The 22,718-nt window shown below is 34.9% G+C and overlaps 1 protein-coding gene across 1 annotated transcript in view; it reads left to right on the top strand.

Moving 5' to 3' along the window:
• Positions 1-22,718, top strand: part of HFM1 (helicase for meiosis 1) — a 110,523-nt gene that overhangs the window by 30,039 nt on the left and 57,766 nt on the right. The window contains exons 11-20 of the mRNA XM_086394430.1: positions 1,759-1,959; positions 2,043-2,131; positions 7,041-7,084; positions 7,191-7,292; positions 7,689-7,834; positions 8,819-8,913; positions 9,523-9,656; positions 10,482-10,529; positions 13,608-13,688; positions 21,810-21,901. Coding sequence (XP_086250556.1) covers positions 1,759-1,959; positions 2,043-2,131; positions 7,041-7,084; positions 7,191-7,292; positions 7,689-7,834; positions 8,819-8,913; positions 9,523-9,656; positions 10,482-10,529; positions 13,608-13,688; positions 21,810-21,901 — 1,032 coding nt within the window. The remainder of the gene's footprint in view (positions 1-1,758; positions 1,960-2,042; positions 2,132-7,040; positions 7,085-7,190; positions 7,293-7,688; positions 7,835-8,818; positions 8,914-9,522; positions 9,657-10,481; positions 10,530-13,607; positions 13,689-21,809; positions 21,902-22,718) is intronic.

The raw sequence follows: 22,718 nt of genomic DNA, 5'->3' as shown, positions 1-22,718 counted from the left end.
GTTGTAACCAGCTGACTCTAGTTGTCTAGCAAATATGATAGAGAATAAAAATAATTAGTATTAGTTGAATGATTGCCACCCACCTCCCCCATTTCTATTTGCCTGGAATTGTCGTAGGCACTCTTAATAGATGCAAAAGTGAAAACATATAGACCCTGCTCTTCAGGAGGATCTCAAAGTTAATAGGGTACACGAACAGGTAAAGAAATAATTGTGCAATATTATACTCTCTATGACAAATACATGTCCTACTTTTTTCTTCAGTTTTTTGGCAAGCTTGAAAAATAGGACAGTCTCCCTCTGCTTTCTCACTCCTATTTACTTAACAGCCTACTTGTAAGGTGACTTGTTCCCTCACCTAATTCTTAGAAATTGTTTTCATAAAACCTGCTATACAGTATTCTCTAATCCAGTGTAAAATTTTGCCTTTACTCTAACACAATTAATCATTTTTATTTTTAAAATGACAACTTGTTTTGCTTATATTCAAAACTAATGGAGAAAATTTTAAAGTATGTATAAACAACAAAAACCAGCATTTGTCCTTCTAGATGTATTGATGAATTCATAATATGCATACTCATTTATGACTTACATGCTACTTTTAAGTGTTTCCATGTCAATAAATGTTATATTCATTTATACTTCTACCATTAGCTATTTATCTGTAGTCTAACACTGGATAATATAATGCAATTATTGTTATTATTACTTATAAATAGTTCTCATTTGTTATTGAAAATGGTACCTTATTTTAAAATTTTGTACTGCTTTGATTACTACTGAAGTAAATATTTTTAATATTTTAGTCAATCACTTTAAGTTCTTTTTGTTTTGCAACTTGTCAGGTCATAGACTTTGTCCTTTTTCACATTGGGATACTAAACTTTTATATTGATTTGTAAGCAATTACTAAATATCAGTACTCTAATTCTTGAAACTGTCTTCCCCTTCGTGATAATCATTACTTCTGTGAACACCATCTGTCTCTTTCTATAAGTCCTGTTCCTCAGTTTTGCCTTTATCCTTGGCCTTCTCAAATTGTAAATTCTTGTTCTCATCCGTACCTATGAGAGCCTTGAAGATGTTTTAATAATTCTTTCCTATGCAGTTAGAAACTCATTAATCTTCCTGTCAAAGAAACTGTTTCAGAGCAGAACATGAAGCCTAACCAGTCTATGTGAAGTTAAGGATTGCTCTCCACAGTTTCAGAAATTAACTAAGGACTCTAGAATTGAGTCTGAAATATGCTTTTGGCATTTCCATCTCACAAGTGTTTATTTGTTCTGTGTTTAGAAAAGTTGTCAACCTTTGCCAGCCTTTGCCAATCATTACTTTGCTACTATTCAGCTAGTATTCAGTATAACACAAAAGAAGTGTCAGGTATATCTGAGCAATATCTGAAATATATATCTGAAATATATCTGAAAAATAGCAAAGAAGTTACAGTGCTACTGAGAAATTAAATTTCTTTGTTGAAATTAGTTTTAATTTAGACTCTATAGAAGGAAACTAAAACAAAATAATAATAATTGAAAGTTTATCATGTTAAAAAGTGGGTGTAATCTTGAAACACTGCTAATTGAAAATATTTACCAATATATCAATTGAATAGTATCTTTAAAATATGTAATGTTGAAAAAGACTACTTGACTAAATATTTTTATACCTTGACTTTAAGGTGATCTGTAATTGGGCATGTTAGCCATAAAACTTTACTAGAAAAAAATTCATTGTGTGTGTTTCTGTCATTTAAAGATTGCAGAATGGCTTTCAGATGGTGAAAGATCTGCTGTATGTCTGAAAATGGATGAGAGACATAGACCAGTGAAACTTCGGAAAGTGGTTCTTGGGTTTCCCAGCAGTGATAACCAAACTGAATTCAAGTTTGATTTAACCCTCAACTACAAAATTGCCAGTATTATACAAACGTACTCTGATCAGAAACCCACACTTGTGGTATGGATTGTTGGTTGATTATTTTTTAATGTAATGTTTAATTTTTAATATGATTAATATAAAAATTATTCATTCGTTTTTAGTTTTGTGCAACAAGGAAAGGTGTGCAACAGGCTGCTTCGGTTCTTGTGAAAGATGCAAAATTTATTATGACTGTGGAACAGAAACAGAGGTATATTTTAAAATATTTTCTTGTATGTAGAAAGACTTTCAGGGATAACGTAAATGAGATGAGAAAACTGGGTTGACCTTTTCAAGTTACTTGACTTTCCCAAGCTTGCTTCCTTATCTGTAAAATAAAGATAATAGTAATTTGGAGGATTAATAAGACAATGAATCTTAGTACAACTGTTGATCCTGTCTTCTTTATTTCATAGCCCTATTTGAAAGATTATTCATATTTCTTCATTTTTTTACTCACTTCCAATCCATGTTGTATCGTTTACTAAAGCCAATCTTGTCAAGTCATCTCTCAGGAGCCTCTAACACATTTGACCACTCCTACCTTATTTAAAAACACCAGTCTGTGTGTTTTCATGATCACTGTCTACTATGTTTCTTCCTATTTTGCTTTCTACTCCATCTCAGTCCATTTTCACTTCTTCTACCTAATTATTAAATGTTAACATTCTAGGGGTTCTTTCTATCCAAGATTCTGTTACTAAGGTTTCTAAACTTGTCTAACATACCCAACATTTTGTTTACTTTGGTCTCCATAGATTTTTTAAAAATAGTTTTTCTGTGTATCATGTATTTAAATTTAAGAATTTTTTACATTTTGAAAAAATTTAGTTAACTTCAGGAAGTTAATTGGTAGTATTCTCGTAGTGAAAGTGTTTCCTGAGATTTTGGGGGTTTTCCCTCTTTTTTTGGATGGTTTTATTTATACTTATTCATTTCCTTATTTTTCCCAGTTTTATTGAGATATAATTGACATCTAGCACTGTATAAGTTTAAGGTATAGAAAATAATGATTTGACTTACATATAGCATGAAATGGTTACCACATTAAGTTTAGTGAATATTTGTCATCCATACCTATAGATGCAAAATTAAAGAAATAGAAATGTTTTTCATTTGTGATGAGACTCTTAGGGTTTACTCTCTTAACAACTTCTATATATAACATGAAGCAGTGTTAATTATATTTATCATATTGAACATTACTTTCACTTTTCACTTTCATGTATTGGAGAAGGAAATGGCAACCCACTCCAGTGTTCTTGCCTGGAGAATCCCAGGGACGGGAAGCTTGGTGGGCTGACGTCTGTGGGGTCGCACAGAGTCGGATGTGACTGAAGCGACTTAGCAGCAGCAGCAGTAACTATTTATCTTCCCCTTCATAGATTACAGCCTTGTCACAGTGAAGGGGGTTGTGTAATTTAATGAAACTACATTTAATGAGCCATGTCATGCAGGGCCACTCAAGATGGATGGATCATAGGGAAGAGTTGTGACAAAAATTGGTCCACTGGAGGAGGAAATGGCAGCCCACTCCAGTATTTTTGCCTGGAGAACCCCATGGACAGTATGAAAAGTCAAAAAGATATGATACAGAAAGATGAGCCCCCTCCAGGTCATAAAGTATCTAGTATGCTACTGGGGAAGAAAGGAGGGCAATTACTAATAAATAGCTTTAGAAAGAATAAAACGACTGGCCCAAAGTAGAAACAACACTCAGTTGTGGGTGTGTCTGGTGGTGAAAGTAAAGTCCAATGCTGTAAAGAACAAGGTTGCCTAGGAACCTGGAATACAGGTCCTTGAATCAAAGTAAATTGGACATGGTCAAGCAGAAGATGGCAAGATTAAACATCTTAGGAGTAAGTGAACTAAAATGGATGGGAATTAGCAAATTTAATTTAGATGAGCATTACATGTACTACTGTGGGCAGAAATCACTTAGAAGAAATGGACTAGCCCTCAGAGTCAGCAGAAGAATCCAAAATGCAGTCTTGGGTGCAATCTCAAAACAGACAGAATGATCTCAGTTCATTTCCAAAGCAAACCATTCAACATCACAGTACTCCAAGTCTATGCCCCAACCACTGATACCAAAGAAGCTGAAGTTTAACAGTTCTATGAAGACTTACAACACCTTCTAGACTAACCCCAAGAAAAGACATAGTTTTATCTTAAAGGATTGGAATTCAAAAGAAGTCAAGGGATACCCAGAAGAACAGGCAAGCTTGACCTTAGAGTACAAAATGAAGCAGGACAAAGGCTAATAGAGTTTAGTCAAGAGAACACACTGGTCATAGCAAACACCCTTTCCCAACAACCCAAGAGACAAGTCTGTACATGGATATCACCAAATGATCAATACCAAAATCAGACTGATTATGTTCTTTGTAGCCAAAGATGGAAAAACTCTATAGAGTCAGTAAAAACAAGACCTGGAGCTGACTGTGGCTTAGATCATGAGCTCCTTTATTGTAAAATTTAGGCTTAAATTGAAGAAAGTAGGGAAAACCACTAGGCAATTCAGGTATGAACTAAATCAAATCCCTTATGATTATACAGTGGAGGTGACAAATAAATTCAAGGGATTAAATCTAGTAGACAGAGTGCCTGAAGAACTATGGATGGAGATTCATAACATTGTACAGGAGGCAGTGACCAAAACCATCCCAAAGAAAAAGAAATGCAAGAAGGCAAAATGGTTGTCTGAGGAGGCTTTATGAATAGCTGAGGAAAGAAGAGAAGCAAAAGGCAAGGGAGAAAGGAAAAGATATACCCCCCCCCCCAAAAAAAAAGAAAAGAAAAGATATACCCATCTGAATGCAGAGATGCAGATAATAACAAGGAGAGATCAGAAAGCCTTCTTAAATAATGTGAAGAAATAGAGGAAAACAATAGAATGAGAAAGACAGATCTCAAGAAAATTAGAGATATCAAGGGAACATTTCATGTAAGGATTGGCATGATTAAGGACAGAACTGGTAAGAACCTACCAGAAGCAGAAGAGATTAAGAAGAGATATCAACTACCTCATATATACAGATGATACCACTCTAATGGCAGAAAGTGAAGAGGAACTAAAGAGCCTCTTGATAAGGGTGAAAGAGGAGAGTGAAAAAGCTGGCTTGAAAGTCAACATTAAAAAAACCTAAAATTAAGGCATCTGGTTCCATCACTTCATGGCAAATAGACAGGAAAAAGTGAAAGCAGTGACAGATTTTATTTTCTTGAGCTCCCAAATCACTGCTGGTGGTGACTGCAGTCTTGAAATTAAAAGATGCTTGCTCCTTGGAAGGAAAGCTATAACACACCTAGACAGCATATTAAAAAGCAGAGACATTGTTTTGCTGACAAAGGTCCGTATAGTCAAAGCTATCATTTTTCCAGTACTTATGCATGGAAATGAGAGTTGATCCACAAAGGAGGCTGAGCACTAAAGAACTGATGCTTTTGAATTGTGGGGCTGGAGAAGATGCTTGAGAGTCCTCTGTACTGCAAGGAGATCAAACCAGTCAGTCCTGAAGGAAATCAGTCCTGAATATTCATTGGAAGGACTGTTACTGAAGCACAGCTCTGGTACTTTGGCTAACAGATTCAAAGAGCCAGCTCATTGGAAAAGACCCTGATGCTGGGAAAGATTGAAGGCAAAAGGAGAAGGGGATGGCAGAGGATGAGATGGTTAGATAGTGTCACCAACTCAGTGGACATGAATTTGAGCAATCCAGGAGATAGTGAAGGACAGAGGAAGATGATGTGCTATAGTCCACGAGTCTCAAAGAGTTGGACATGACTTAATGACTGAAAACAACAACAACCTGTTTATCTTATAACTGGAAGTTTGTGCCTTTTGACTACCTTCATCTAGTTCCCCTTCCCCACCATCTTTTTCCATGAATTTGTTTGTTCCTTTTTGAAGTATAATTGACCTTCAACACTGTGGGGTCAGTGTCCCTGTTCTACAACAGAGTGATTTGGTGTTTTCTATACATTTCAAGATTATCGTCATAATAAGTCTAGTGACGATTGTCATGATCGTCATAATGATCTGTCACTATATAAGGTAATATTGATACATAATTATTGACTGTATTCCCACACTTTACATTTTGTACCCATGACTCATGTTTTGTAACTGTATGTTTGTTCTTTTTAATCTCCCTTACACATTTCTTTGCTTCCCTCTCCCCCGGCAACCACCTGTTTGTTTTGTTTCTATTACTCTATTTTTATTCTGTGTTTGTTCATTTGTTTTGCTTTTTAGGTTCCACATAAGAGGAAAATCATATAATTTTTGCTTTTCTCTATCTGACTTACTTCACTTAGCATAATACCCTCTAAGTTTATCCGTGTGGTTACAAATAAATGGCAAGATTTCATTTCTTTTTTATTACTGAGTAATATTCCACGTGTGTGTGTGTGTGTGTGTGTGTGTGTGTATACCACATCTTATATATCCATTCATCTATTGTTGGACACATTGACTCCATATCTTTGCTATTGTAAATAATGCTGCAATGACCATAGGGATGCGTATATCTTTCTGAATTAAGTGTTTTTATTTTTGTTGAATAAATACCTAGGAATGAAATTGCTGGATCGTATGGTAGTTCTATTTTAAAACTTTTGTGAAATCTCCATATTGTTTTCCATAGTGGCTGCATTTGCTATATTCCCACCAACAGTGCACAAGGATTCCCTTCCCTCCACATCCTCACAAGCACTTGTTATTTGTTGTCTTTTTGATAATAGCCATTCTGACAGGTGTGAGGTGATGTCTCATTGTCGATTTGATTTGCACTTCCCTAATGATTAGTGATGTTGAGTACCTTTCTTATCCTGTTGTCCATTTGTATGTCATCTTTGAAAAAAAAAGTCTATTCAGGTCCTCTGCCCTTTTAAAAATTGGATTATCTAGGGGTTTCTGTTTTTGTTTTGCCTAGTTGTAAAATTAGGGACTTCTCAGTGTGAAAGTTAGGTAGTCTCTACTTGTTGAAGATGGTTTTTGAAAAATGATGTTATAAACATATTTTGATATCTGTAATCTTCAAAATAATTAAGTAATACAGTATCCAAGTTTTTGATGCTAATAGGAAAAACTCAATAATTTTTTGTTTTTTAAATAGGTTACACAAGTGTGCATATTCCATAAAAGATTCAAAACTGAGAGGTAAGTTTAGAGATAATTTCTAAATCATATTTTCACCTATAGATAAAAGGAGCCAATTACTAATTAACTTTAAAAGTACATGACAGATGACATTTTTCTTTTGTAGATATCTTAATACATGGTGTTGCTTATCATCATGCTGGTATGGAACTGTCAGATAGAAAAGTAGTTGAAGGAGCTTTTACTGTTGGAGATATACCAGTTCTTTGTAAGTAAAACATATTCTTGTGGATATTGTAAGATCTTTTGGAAACTATTTTAAGGGAAAAAAAGAAAAAACTCAGGTATTCTTACTTATTTCTATTTTCTTCCAAGAATCTAAATTATAACTACCCATACAAATATGTGCTACAGTAAACTCTCTTGCAGTTTTAGTTCTTTATTATTTTAGCAAATACTGCAGTTTGAAAAGTAAGAATTAGTTTTTCAGCTTTAAGATATATTATTTTACATAGTGATGTTCTTTTCTTTCTTTTTATTCTGAATTTCCTATATTTAAGTTTTTATTGTTATACATTTATAAAAATGTTCTTTTATAAGAAAACTTTTACCTGAAACAATAAAGTTATATGACTTAAAAGTAGTATTCTTTAATTTGATACAGTTACTACCAGTACCTTAGCCATGGGAGTCAATTTGCCTGCTCACCTAGTGGTTATAAAATCTACAATGCATTATGCTGGAGGAATGTTTGAAGAATACAGTGAAACAGATATTCTACAGATGATTGGTAGAGCTGGTCGACCTCAAGTAAGTGACAGTATTTCACTTTTTTGTAATTCATTTTAAAGACAATGTAAAATGAAAAAAAATAAAATAATAAAGACAGTGTAAAAAGCAAAAAGAAATGTGTATTCTTTGTTAAACAAAAGATTAATATTTCACATTTAAAGTAGGTTTGAAAATAAATGTAACTAAGAAAATCTACTACTTTCATGGAGGAGTAGAAGTAAACAAGTCTCATCAAAGTCCCACATAACTCCCTTCACAAGTCTCAAGTACTCCCTTCACTCCCTCTAACTCCTACTTGTTGATAAGTGATTGAGTCTGTGAATGTATATGCTGTTACAGGGTTTTGGGGTTGGTTTTTTTTTTTTTTTGGCTTTGGGGATTTTTTTGTTTTGTTTTGTTTGCTTTTTATACTGAATGGCATTTTGGATGGGACTGTTTTTCATTCCATAGGACTCGTACATTGCAGAACATGTAGCATCCCTGGATACTATCACAAATGCCAGTAGTGGTCCCCAGATATTGTGACAATTAAAAATCAGCCCATATACATTATAAAACATGGCCTAATCTGACAAATTCTTGAATAAAAAAGTCATTCATATATGGACTAAGGTAAAATTTAGGAGGAATATCTTTTCAGAGAATACCAAAATATTATGTTACACAAATTTATAATTTTTATAGGATAATTTAGATTATATGTGAATTACACTAAATCTTGCAGCTTTTAACCAGTTACCTAAGTTTGTTTTGGTTTTACTATTGCCAAAATTGTTATATTGCAACCAAAGTGGTATTTTTATATGTCTATACTGTTGGGAGGATTTTAAGGTAAATTTTCAGTTAACATTCAATTCAGAAGCATTTTTAAGGTCTTTTTGACCTGTTGTTTAAGACAGGGAATTGTTTAATATAAAATGAAAATCTTGAGTTATTGAAGAAAACTGGTATGAACATATACTTTTCTTTATTAAATTTCTCTCTCTTTTTCTTTTCTTCCAGTTTGACACTACAGCCACTGCAGTTATTATGACTCGGTTAAGCACAAAAGAGAAGTATATTCAAATGCTTGCTTGCAGTGACACTATAGAAAGCAGGTAATATGTAAAATATTCCAAAAAATAATGTTAATGTATCCTGTATTTTTCCTTTTAATAGATTAGGGATTTTCTAAGGCCATTTTCTTGGAATTTTTCAATAACCTAGTTAGAAAGTTTATTCTTTTAAGAAATTAATAGTTAGAAAAAGACAGTGTAATAGTTGTTTAGCATTGTTTATCAGCATGCAGTTGCATGTATTCTTGTTATAAAGGCCAAATTAGTAATGAGAGGAATATAATTTTCACATCTTTAAATTTGCATAATAATAGAAGACAGGAACCCTGAGACCTTGTAGTAAAGTGTTTGATTATAATACTCCTGGGGAAAATAGGATGTAATCTATTCCCCAGCCTTTTTTTTTTTTAAGCAATATTGTTTTCTAGAGTCATGGAGTAGAAAGAAATCTGTAACTTTTGAAAAGTTAAACTGACATTAAGGTTTACTCATATTTTTGAAAATTAAGTTAACTTTCCTGAATTATTAAAGTAGCAATAGTATTCAGTTATAGTCAACTATATCATTAAATTATCAAATATTATTCTAAACAATGAGTTTTATGACATTGAAATGCATAATACTAATGAAAAGTTTTTTTTCCCCCATTAGTTTGCACAGACATCTTATTGAGCATTTAAATGCAGAGATAGTATTGCATACCATCACAAACGTGAATATTGCTTTGGAATGGATACGATCAACCTTGCTTTATATCAGAGCCTTGAAAAATCCATCTCATTATGGTTTGTTACTTTGATTTTGAAGAGTAATAATTTTATCAAGCCATTTGGGCCTATTTTTTACTAATAGGTCACAGAATAGATTATAGAAGTTAAAAGGTAGCAGAAATAAAAGTAACAACTATAACAAATACATTTAGAGGCAAGATTAGACAAACATGAGAAATCTTTATCTGTTTTACTTCTAGTCTTTTAATAAGGCTTGAAATCAACACCGTAAAATATAGACCTTTTAGAAAAAAATTGTCTCCAGTAAAAATTTTTAAAATGCTTAGAATTATTTAAAATAAGTTAAAGGGCTTCCCTGGTGGCTAAAATCAAAAACAATTTTTGAATTTTGTCCAAACTAGTGTTCAAACCAAAATATATGATAATATTGTTGCTGTTGGAATTTTCATCTTCCTTCTAAAGCTAACATTTATGGTTATGTTGCTTCTAGAGGGTTCTTTCATGTGGTAAAGATTATAAAGTAAAAATACTTGGAATTGCAGAATATAAAATTAAAACCTGACTTGCTATAATACCATTCTAATTCCACAGGTTCAAAAGTTTCAGATCTGTAAGAGGAAAAAATACATATAGTATTCCTGGTCACTGTTATACAGTAAAATTAACAAAAGAAAGCCATTTGATATTGAAAGGATTTCACAACAATAGTTATTTTCTATAGATGTTTAAGCCTTTTTTTAACTTTAAGGTACTTTTTTCTTCTATTTAAGATTTAGTTAGACTACTCTTTTCTAGTTAACTGGGGTATCAAAGTAAGCCTCTAAGGATGAATAAATCTCATTCTATTTTATTTTTAATAAATTTTCATAACTTAAATAGGTTTTGCATCTGGATTGAACAAAGATGGAATTGAATCAAAATTACAAGGTTAGATGCATTTCCTTCTAAAAAATTATATTCTATAAATTTTAATGAAAAGGTCTAGTTGTTGTAAAACTAGGAATAGTCCAGTAAAATATTTTTTAAAATTACTTTATTTGCAGAAAAAATATATGGATTTCTTTTTTCACAGGTAAATAAAGCTTTACACATATACTTTTTTTTCTGAATTAATCTATTAATTTTATCAGAATATCTTCCTTTGTATGACATTAATTAATTTGTTTTTAAAAATGATCCTGGCCTTTGGCAATGTTGACTATAGATATACAATTTTATTATTTATTTTCCTTTTCTAGTTTAATTTTAATTGAAAATATAAGCTTAGCTTGATTGTGGGCTTCTTATCCCAGTCTGTGCTAATAAAGTATTCCTGTCAAACCTCAGTTTTAGTTTTCAGTTAATTTCATTATCTTATTTTTGAAATGAGTATTTTCATTCCTTCGTTTTTGAACTCAGTATTTCATTACATATCTTTGAAAATAACAGATTGTTGAGCATTTATTAGGAGTAGAAATTGCTGCCTCTACATTGTGCTGAGACTGTCTTCCAGTAAAAGAAAAAATGTTAGACCCCTAAAAATATTTAGCCAATTTTAATTTATTCTCTACTTGGATATATACATATGGCAAATAAAAATTCAGAGATAAGGATGAAGAAGTAAAATTATCATTCTTAAAGAATAAATATTTCGTTAAAAATGCTGATAAGTGATAGCTTAAATTAATAATGCTGCTGTTGAGAAACAGATCTGTAAAATAGTTGTATTATCCTTTCTGTATTGACCAAATTTGAAATGGAGTTTTAAAAGCGTACTTTTCCTCACACACACACAAAAATAAAGGCGTACTTTCTTTAAATCAAAATGAGCAAATACACATGAAATGAGAAATAATTCATGAAATATTACCAAGAAATATCTTGCTATATTCTGGTAGCTGTAATGATTTAACTTTTCTAAACTGTTCTTAACAGTTCGTATTTGTCTTATTTTCAGTTATTATAGAGTGACTAATTTTCCCCTATAACGAATAGCTGAATTTATTATGTAACTGGATAGAATGTTTTGGTTTCCTTAGAGTTCTGCCTTAAATTTCTTAGGAAGGATCCTTAGCATAGATTATGCTGTTTCCTAAATTTGGTTATATTTTCTTGCTCTGTATCCTCCAGTAGCTTTACCAATGTGTGTGTTTGCTAAACACTTTAGTCGTGTCTGACTCTTTGTGACCCTATGGACTGTAGCCAGCTGGGATCCTCTGTCTTTGGGATTCTCCAGGCAAGAATACTGGACTGGGTTGCCGTGGCCTCCTCCAGGGGATCTTCCTGACCCAGGATCGAACCCATATCTCTTAGGTCCCCCGCATTGGCAGGAGGGTTCGTTACCACTAGCGCCACCTGGGAAGCAGCCTTACCATCACACTTAGAATAAAATGCAAATCTTCACCACAAAGTCCTGTTTGATATCCCTGTGCCTGTTTGTTTCTCTGACTTCATTTCTTGTCACTTTCCCCTCCTTTTTTCCACTCTGTCCAAATTGGCTATCTTGCTGTTCCTTAACCACATCAAGCTGTTCCCACTTCAGGTCCTTGCAGTCTCTTTATTCTTGGAACATATCTCACATGTTTTACATAGCCTTTTAAAAAGCAAGAGAGTTCCAGAAAAACATCTATTTCTGCTTTATTGACGATGCCAAAGCCTTTGACTGTGTGGACCACAATAAACTGTGGAAAATTCTTCAAGTGATGGGAATACCAGACCACCTGACCTGCCTCCTGAGAAACCTATATGCAGGTCAGGAAGCAACAGTTAGAACTGGACCTGGAACAACAGACTGGTTCCAAATAGGAAAAGGAGTACGTCAAGGCTGTATATTGTCACCCTGCTTATTTAACTTATATGCAGAGTACATCATGAGAAATGCTGGGCTGGAAGAAGCACAAGCTGGAATCAAGATTGCCTGGAGAAATATCAATAACCTCAGATATGCAGATGACACCACCCTTATGGCAGAAAGTGAAGAGGAACTCAAAAGCCTCTTGATGAAAGTGAAAGTGGAGAGTGAAAAAGTTGGCTTAAAGCTCAACATTCAGAAAACAATGGCATCTGGTCCCATCACTTCATGGGAAATAGATGGGGAAACAGTGGCAGACTTTTATTTTTGGGGGCTCCAAAATCACTGCAGATGGTGATTGCAGCCATGGAATTAAAAGACGCTTACTCCTTGGAAGGAAAGTTATGACCAACCTAGATAGCATATTGAAAAGCAGAGACATTACTTTGCCAACAAAGGTCCGTCTAGTCAAGGCTATGGTTTTTCCAGTGGTCATGTATGGATGTGAGAGTTGGACTGTGAAGAAAGCTGAGTGCCGAAGAATTGATGTTTTTGAACTGTGGTGTTGGAGAATTCTTGAGAGTCCCTTGGACTGCAAAGAGATCCAACCAGTCCATCCTAAAGGAGATCAGTCCTGGGTGTTCTTTGGAAGGACTGATGCTGAAGCTGAAACTCCAATACTTTGGCTACCTCATGTGAAAAGTTGACTCATCGGAAAAGACCCTGATGCTGGGAGGGATTGGGGGCAAGAGGAGAAGGGGACGACAGAGGATAAGATGGCTGGATGGCATCACCAATGCGATGCACATGAGTCTGAGTGAACTCCTGGAGTTGGTGATGGACAGGGAGGCCTGGCGTGCTATGATTCATGGGGTTGCAAAGAGTCGGACACAACTGAGCAACTGAACTGAACTGAAAGCTTCAATTTCATTCAGGTCTTTTTGAGGATTAAATGAGATAATACAGATGTATCATTTTAAGTTGTAAATGTTATCACTTGAGTGTTATTTTTATTATTTTTACTGTTATAAAAAATTTTTCAGCATATTAGGTGGCTCTTTTGTTTAAATGAGATTTTTTTCATTTGTTTTGTTTTTACCACTTAAATAGGAATTACAGTTCTTCCCAGAAAAATTACACAGAAACACGACTTCAGAATATTTAATAATATATTCTGTTTTTTTATTGCCTTTTTATTTTATTAAAGTTAAAATATGTTTTTTATATTTGAACAGAATTATGTTTGAAGAATCTGAATGATTTGTCATCTCTGAACCTGATAAAAATGGATGAAGATATTAATTTCAAACCAACTGGTAATTTTTTCATTGTTAGTAAATTTAACAATTAAGACTAAATTTAAACATTTGTTCCACTAAAATTTAGATGATGGTAAAATTAAATTGGGGTTTCAATTCTCAACAGGGTATCATCATTATTAGCATGATAAATTTATATGATTCCTATTTATAAGATTATAGAGCTGCCTTTTTGACAGGCATTAAATTTCTGTTCACTAACTTTGGTGACTTATGTGGCAACATGATGGAAAACTTGAAAATGAGGGGGAAAACATAATCTCAGTATCCTAAAAGAACCATTCAGTTAATAATTTTGGATTTGCTTCCAATGTTTTCCCTATTTTTTTTACAATTGCAATCCTAATATGTATACGATTTTGTATCCTGTGTATTTCTCTTAGTGTATGTCATAAACACTTTTTCACATTGCTTGTTTTTGAAATCATTTTAACATCCATTTCAGTATTTCATGGAGGAAGTGTACCTATCATTTATTTAGTCATGTACATGTTTGAATTTTTTTTTAAGTTACATATAACGGAGAAGGCTATGGCAACCCACTCCAGTACTCTTGCCTGGAAAATCCCATGGGCAGAGGAGCCTGGTAGGCTGCAGTCCATGGGGTCGCAGAGTCGGACACAACTGAGCAACTTCACTTTCACTTTTCACTTTCCTGCATTGGAGAAGGAAATGGCAACCCACTCCAGTGTTCTTGACTGGAGGATCCCAGGGACAGGGGAGCCTGGTGGGCTGCTGTCTATGGGGTCGCACAGAGTTGGACATGACTGAGGCGACTTAGCAGCAGCAGCAGAGGATTGAAAAGTTCAAATCTTTGGGTTGCTTCAGTGACATTGTAACTCTTGTAGCTAACATTTTACCAATTCTTACTTCTTCAAACAAGGCTTATGAAGATGGTTAGTTAGGTGCCTTCTCTTTCTCTCTCTGTCTCTGCCTCTCTCTTTTTGATTCTATATAGGGTATAATAGAAGCAAGAAAGAGTGTTTTGTAGTTTTTAGCACACACGATTAGAAGTTTCTTGGGGAAAAATATCGACTTCATTGTACTTTACTTAATAAAATTGGGAAGCATAGAAAAGTTTGAAAAAATCAATATATGACTATCTAACTTTGCATGTATCCTTCTATTTTTAAACGCATTTTTATGTACTTGCAACCATACCATAGCAATGTATGATTTTGTGTCATGCTCCCTAACTCTCAGCCACAGATTTATAACATTTTTTTCCTTCTCCCGTGGTCTTCATTCTGGTAAATCTGTTTGTGAGAATTACCTTCTTTGTATTCTAGGATGTCTCACTGAGGAGGCATGAGAATCACTAATATAACTTCTTCCTTTTTTATTTTTAACCCTGTCATTTTATTTAAAAAAAATTTTATTGGCATATAGTTGCTTTACAATGTTATATTTCAGTTTCTACTGTACAGCAAAGTGAATCAGCTATACATGTACATATTAATATATTCCCTCTTTTTTGGATTTCTTTCCCATTTAGGTCACCACAGAGTATTGAGTAGAGTTCCCTGTGCTATACAATAGGAGGGAAAACTAATATAACTTCATCATCTATTCTTTATATACTTTAATTCTCAAGAATCTTATTCCCACTGTCATTCTTTCCCTGTGGAACTTCTCGAATCCACTGATACCATTTCTTCTGCCTTTAAACATACCTAATAAATGATATATATATACTATTTGCTGTCTTTCTCCATCATCAGTGAATACTACTTGATTAATTTTATTCTTTTTAACTTGCTTTTGATTCTATTTTTTCTGCTTCTTTAATGAATTTCTGTTTGCTGACTTTTTTTGCCTTACTATGGGCTTCTTAAACATGCAGATGTTGGACCTTTATTCTCAGTTTATGATAATTTCTTTGAAAACATAATTTACCTTCACAGGTTAAGCTATAGTCATTATGTAATTGTGGTTTTGATCTAGGTCTTTTACCTTTACTATAACATTTGACCATTAATTTTCTATTGGAAATCTTTTCTTACATATGTGACATGAAATTTGACACTTGGAAGCATATAACCGTTAATTTGACCTGGAATATTGTACAATGATATGAACATAAAATCTTTGTTTCAAATACCTGGATTTCAGTTCCATTTCTGCCACTATGCTAGCTGGGACCTTAAACTCACTGAGCCTTAGTACCAATATATATCTGCAAAATAAGAATATATATTACAAGAATATATAATATATATATTTACCTTATTAGGTTGTTATGATGATCAAATGGGATAATGAACATTTATAGGAAAAAAAATTCTGAAAACGTGAGTTGTTGCTCTCTTTTGTCCAAGGTTAGGAAAATATCTCTACTTGCCCCTCCTTCTCAATAGCCTAACCAGTTTGTTAAGCCTGAAATTATAAAATGTTTGATGTCTTTGGTTTGTCTTTCATTCCTCACTCATTGCATGACTAGGCAGGATGTGTCCAAAAGGACAATCCAGTCTTGGAGCTGAAAATATTCCCTATCACATAGCAGGGTAATGTTTCCTAAGTCTGGTTGGGTTAACTACTTACTCTCAAAATCATCTAAGAGTGCTGTTATGTTAAAAATGAAACTAATGAGCCCTACTCCAGACTTAAAATCCTCAACTTCTAGGAGTAACACCTGGGAATTTAGATTTTAAGCTTGAACCCTGGAAGCATTTTTTGCACATAAAATTGAGAACTACTGCCCTGGGAGTGATATTTCAATAAATAGTATAGTGAAAATCTATTCAGATCTTTGTGTCATACTCACAGTTTATCTCAATGTGTATTCTGAAGGTGTGGGGAAGAGATTCCAAACTGAAATAGAGAATGCAGTTTTACTCTAAACTATCTTCTTTAGGAAAATCATGGGGTTCAATGACATATTAAATGTGCTAAGAAGAAAGGCAGTAAGAAAGAGCCAAAATTAGTTAGCCTAGGGTTTTTACATTTTTATTTGCCCAGAGAAATCTTTTAAATGGAATATCCATTAATATTGCAAAGAACACTAATGTTCTATCAGTGTATAGTGTATCAATTCAATGTTAATGTTATCCAGAAACATCCTTACAAACACACCCAGCATAATATTTGACCAAGTATCTGGGCAGCTTATGGCCCAGTTAAGTTGACACATAAAATTTAGCATCACAGCAGCTTAACATAAAATATACTTTCTAGCTGAATGCAGCTGAATTCTCAGAAGAATTATTGTGCATTATGCCCTTTTACATACTCCTCTGTGCTGAGGTTGGTCATATATTCTGCTTTGAAAACATATATTATGCAATTCCCAATCATTGGATATTTTGTCCTTTGTGTTTATTAACTCAGCATCCTCAACTCTTGTTACACCCTAAACCATTAAGTTAGTTTAAACACACACACAGTGTTATATATACATTATGTACGTATTTCTTTATGAGGAATTTAACATGTATTTTTAACTGTGCTAGTATTTTTATTAGGATTATTTAGGTTAGTTCTTTGATACAATGTTGTATGAATTTGTTGTTTGCCTCAATACTTTTTTTCCATAAGCATTGTTATTTTTCATATGCAGTTTTATATGAGAATTTATAGGAATGCATATACTATGTATTTATAGGAAATAAAGGTTTACATAAAAATATAGGAATACTATGTATTTAAGGACAAGAATTTTTATTAACTGGTTTGTAATAGTTTTGTTATCAATCAGTTTGTTTATTTTCTAATTTCCACTATTTCTTCTTTGACTTATGGATTATTTGGAAATCTGGTTTGTAACTTCTGTACATCTGATGGTTTTCTAATTATTTTTCTTTTCTAGTTTCATTGTTACTCCAGTACTTTTGCCTAAAAAATCCCATGGACGGAGGAGCCTGGTAGGCTGCAGTCCATGGGGTCGCTAGAGTCGGACACAACTGAGCAACTTCACTTTCACTTTTCACTTTCACGCATTGGAGAAGGAAATGGCAACCCACTCCAGTGTTCTTGCCTGGAGGATCCCAGGGACAGGGAAGCCTGGTGGGCTGCTGTCTATGGGGTCGCACAGAGTCGGACACGACTGGAGCGACTTAGCAGCAGCAGTTTCATTGTTACTGTTCTTGACATGTGATGCAGTTGCTTTGTATCAGATAATGTTCTCTGTATGATTTCAGTCTTTTGAGATTTGTTGAGACTTGTTTTATGGACCCGTATGTGGTCAGTTTTTATGTTTTGAGTGTGCTTATTCTTTTGGTTTTAAGTTCCCTCCCAGATAAATATCATGTTAGTTCTTTGATGATTAGTAAAAGATATTTCATGTATTTCATTTTTCTGATTTGGTTGCCTTCAGCAGAGGGATTGGTTCATAATTACTTTGTTGTTGTTGTTCAGTTCCTCAGTCATGTCTGACTCTTCATGCCTCCATGAACTGCAGCATGCCAGGCTTCCTGGCACCTAACGAACTGGGGAGTTAATCTTTCAATGTCATATCATTTTGCCTTTTCATACTGTTCGTGGAGTTCTCAAGGCAAGAATGCTGAAGTGGTTTTGCCATCATGATTACTAAGCCTACTATTAATGTGGGTGGATGCTCTTTACATATTATTTCTAATTAATTCTTTTTTATGACTTCATGATCCTTTGCTATTATTTTCTTTTATCTCTTTGAGTATTTTTTAAATTAAATTTTAGTCTATATGTTCCAGTAATTCTACTTCTTGCTTTTGCCTTTTTAATTTGTAATCATAATACTCAAGTATCTAGGTATTTTTATCTGTATGCTTGTGTTCTTGTCTGGGTTTTTAGCTCTTCTGCCTGCTAATGTATATGGAAGAAGGGCTCAAAAGACCAAGTCTTATTTTGTGCAAATTTAAGGATTAACAACCTAATGAAAATGGACAGTAACTGCAAAAAGCACAGAAAGTCATTCAACTGGGATGCAAATCTTACCTCTATGAAGGAGAGAGAAGGAAGGAAGGGGGAAAGGAAGGAAAGATAAAAGGAAGGAGAATTTTGTCCTGCAATGCAGTCCTAAGACCATTCGGCAAAGTTGATGGGGAATCTTCAATTCAAAGTTGCCCATCCAAGGAGTCCCATTAAGGTCTACCTTAATATTCCTGCCATGCCCGGTCATTTGTTTAGAGCATCTCATGAGAAGTGTAATCTTGGTGTGTACATAGTGATAGATTCAGAACACAGCAGCTGGGACCATCCATCAGAGCACTTCTTGCAGTAGGAGATATGAGAGGTGTATTCTCATCACCTCTAGTTCCCTTCCCTCACTCCAACTCTATGACTTTTATTTTGAAATACCCTATATTTGCTACTATGAAAATATTTATCATTCAAAACCTATATTGATAGCGAGTTGTCTCTTTATTTTCTCTCTTCACTTGCAATTCTTTTAAAATTCTTTCCATTCTGTCTCCCTTGACTCATTTTCTTCATAGTTTCATTTCTAGGTTATTTATATACCTTAGCTAGGTAACTTTCATTCTTACTAATCAGCCAGCAAATATAAGCCTTTTCTCAAAAACTTTCATTTTCTCCAGAAGGGAGATCAGATCAGATCAGATCAGATCAGTCACCCAGTCGTGTCTGACTCTTTGCGACCCCATGAATCACAGCACGCCAGGCCTCCCTGTCCATCACCAACTCCCGGAGTTCACTCAGATTCATGTCCATCGAGTCAGTGATGCCATCCAGCCATCTCATCCTCTGTCGTCCCCTTCTCCTCTTGCCCCCAATCACTCCCAGCATCAGAGTCTTTTCCAATGAGTCAACTCTTCGCGTGAGGTGGCCAAAGTACTGGAGTTTCAGCTTCAGCATCATTTCTTCCAAAGAAATCCCAGGGCTGATCTCCTTCAGAATGGACTGGTTGGATCTCTTTGCAGTCCAAGGGACTCTCAAGAGTCTTCTCCAACACCACAGTTCAAAAGCATCAATTCTTCGGCACTCAGCCTTCTTCACAGTCCAACTCTCACATCCATGCATGACCACAGGAAAAATCATAGCCTTGACTAGACATTACTTTGTTGGCAAAGTAATGTCTCTGCTTTTTAATATGCTATCTAGGTTGGTCATAACTTTCCTTCCAAGGAGTAAGCGTCTTTTAATTTCATGGCTGCAGTCACCATCTGCAGTGATTTTGGAGCCCAAAAAAATAAAGTCTGACACTGTTTCCCCATCTATTTCCCATGAAGTGATGGGACCAGATGCCATGATCTTCGTTTTCTGAATGTTGAGCTTTAAGCCAACTTTTTCACTCTCCACTTTCACTTTCATCAAGAGGCTTTTGAGTTCCTCTTCACTTTCTGCCATAAGGGTGGTGTCATCTGCATATCTGAGGTTATTGATATTTCTCTCGGCAATCTTGATTCCAGCTTGTGTTTCTTCCAGTCCAGCAGTTCTCATGATGTACTATGCATATAAGTTAAATAAACAGGGTGACAATATACAGCCTTGACGAACTCCTTTTCCTATTTGGAACCAGTCTGTTGTTCCATGTCCAGTTCTAACTGTTGCTTCCTGACCTGCATACAAATTTCTCAAGAGGCAGATCAGGTGGGGAGATACCCTATAGTAATTTATAAACATCTAGGCTAAGAAGGGGCTTCCCAGGTGACTCGTGGTGAACCCGCCTGCCAATGCAGGAGACATAAGAGACACGGGTTCGATCCCTAGGTCAGGAAGATCCCCTGGAGGAGGGCATGGCAACCCACGCCAGTACTCTTTGCCTGGAGAATCCCATGGACAGAGAAGCCTGGTGGGTTGCAGTTCGTAGGGTCACACAGAGTCAGACATGACTGAAGCAACTTAGCACAATACAGCACAGGATAAGAGGAGCATGGCTCAGGTGGTAAAGAATCCGCCTGCAATGCAGGAGACCTGGGTTGAGAAGATCCCCTGGAGAAGGGAATGGCTACTCACTCCAGTATTCTGGCCTGGAGAATGCCATGGACTGTATGGTCCATGGGATCACAAAGAGTCGGACAAGACTGAGCAACTTTCACTTTCAAATATAAAGTATACTAGTTCCCTTGGTAGTCATATTCTCACTGTCTCACATACAGCTCTTAGAATCTCACTTTTATGAACCACTACATTACTCATGTTTTGGCTGAACATGTTCACTAGACTCCTAACTGAGAAAGTGGCTATTCCTGAGTCTAAGTTCTGTCCACTGTACCTTGTTCTTGATGGCTCTAAGTGATGGAATGTCACATTCTTTATTCTTCAGCAAAACCTGTAGCACATAGGTAAATAATAGACCTTACCTTGAGAAGCAGAATACCATTTTCCTCTTCTCAGCTGTTTTCTGTGTGTTCACAAGACTTGAAATTCTTTGTGCTGTTTTTGACAACTTATAATTGAAGCCAGTAACCTTTTAAATGAATTCCATTTCATCAATTACTTATCCTCACTCTGCCCATCCTCCTACCCTCAGCCAACCTAATGTTTTATTTCTAAAACAATTTAGTTTCAAATTCCAATTTCATTAAAATAATGCTGAAGAATTTTAAGTGGTGTCTTTTGTACCTGATGCTATTAAAGGCACAGTTCAGTTCAGTCGCTCAGTCGTGTCCGACTCTTTGTGACCCCATGAATTGCAGCATGCCAGGCCTCCCTGTCCATCACCAACTCCCAGAGTTCACCCAGACTCACGTCCATCGAGTCAGTGATGCCATCCAGCCATCTCATCCTCTGTCGTCCCCTTCTTCTCCTGCCCCCAATCCCTCCCAGCATCAGAGTCTTTTCCAATGAGTCAACTCTTCACAGGAGGTGGCCAAAGTACTGGAGTTTCAGCTTCAGCATCATTCCTTCCAAAGAAATCCCAGAGCTGATCTCCTTCAGAATGGACTAGTTGGATCTCTTTGCAGTCCAAGGGACTCTCAAGAGTCTTCTCCAACACCAAAGTTCAAAAGCATCAATTCTTTGGCGCTCAGCCTTCTTCACAGTCCAACTCTCACATCCATACATGACTACTGGAAAAACCATAGCCTTGACTAGACGAACCTTTGTTGGCAAAGTAATGTCTCTGCTTTTGAATATGCTATCTAGGTTGGTCATAAGCTAAAGAAATATGTGTTAAACTGATGAAAATGCAAGTTGTATCAGCTGATTCGGAATGTTTATTTTTTCCATCTCTCTCTACAGAGGCAGGAAGATTGATGGCTTGGTATTATATTACATTTGAGACAGTGAAGAAATTTTGTACAATGAGTGGAAAAGAAACTTTATCAGATCTGGTAAATTAATTTTCACAAGAAAATAAGTATACTGTGATATAGTATAAAATAGTATTGGGGGAAACAACTTATTTGTATATCTCCTGAAATTTAAGAATAAATGAGCAGAAAAGAAAGCATTTCTAGTAGTGCATATATTTTCCTCTTTATTTGCCTTTAATTGTAAAATATGGAATATTACTCCTTAGAATATATTTCCAACAGCATCTTTGTATTAGGGCTAAGAAAATTTATATACATACCCGAAGAAAGGATAGCAGCTACCTTTCAACTTATGTGATAATTCTGATTACCTTGGTAATGGCTACCAAATATAGTATGTTGAGAAAGATTCCAAGATGGTGTGGCATGATATATTAGGAAAGTCTGCCATGAATGAAAGACACATGCCTCTTACTTGCAACTCTTCCCTAAATCCTTTGCATCAGGATAACAATAACTGTAGAAAGAGAATAGTATTGGTGATAGGCCAGAAAAAATAACTAATTTTGGAGAAAATGGGAATTAAAAACAGGCTATCCTAAAATATTGCCAGTTGGGTACCTTTGTAGCTACAGCAGTGAATAAAAGCACAGTCATATTTTTGGCACCTGTAACTATATTGCTCCTTCCTTCCTTAACTGGAAATATGAACATGAAACATGACTTTTATATTTATTCTCAAATTTAAACTATTTAAAATATCTAAGTTGATTATTGCAATAAGATCATTATATTGATACTAAAAATTGTACAAAAATTGATGAGTAGAAGGCTTGTATTTTCATGTAAATACTCTTCTAATTTACTTTTTATTGAAGTATAGTTGATTTACAGT

This window comes from Bos grunniens, chromosome 3, assembly GCF_055505025.1.
Source record: "Bos grunniens cultivar Pamir isolate PY7600 chromosome 3, Bosgru_T2T1.0, whole genome shotgun sequence".
Classification (NCBI taxonomy): Eukaryota; Metazoa; Chordata; class Mammalia; order Artiodactyla; family Bovidae; genus Bos; species Bos grunniens.
Note: the sequence above shows the minus strand (reverse complement) of the source record. Positions and strands in the feature narration are given on the sequence as shown.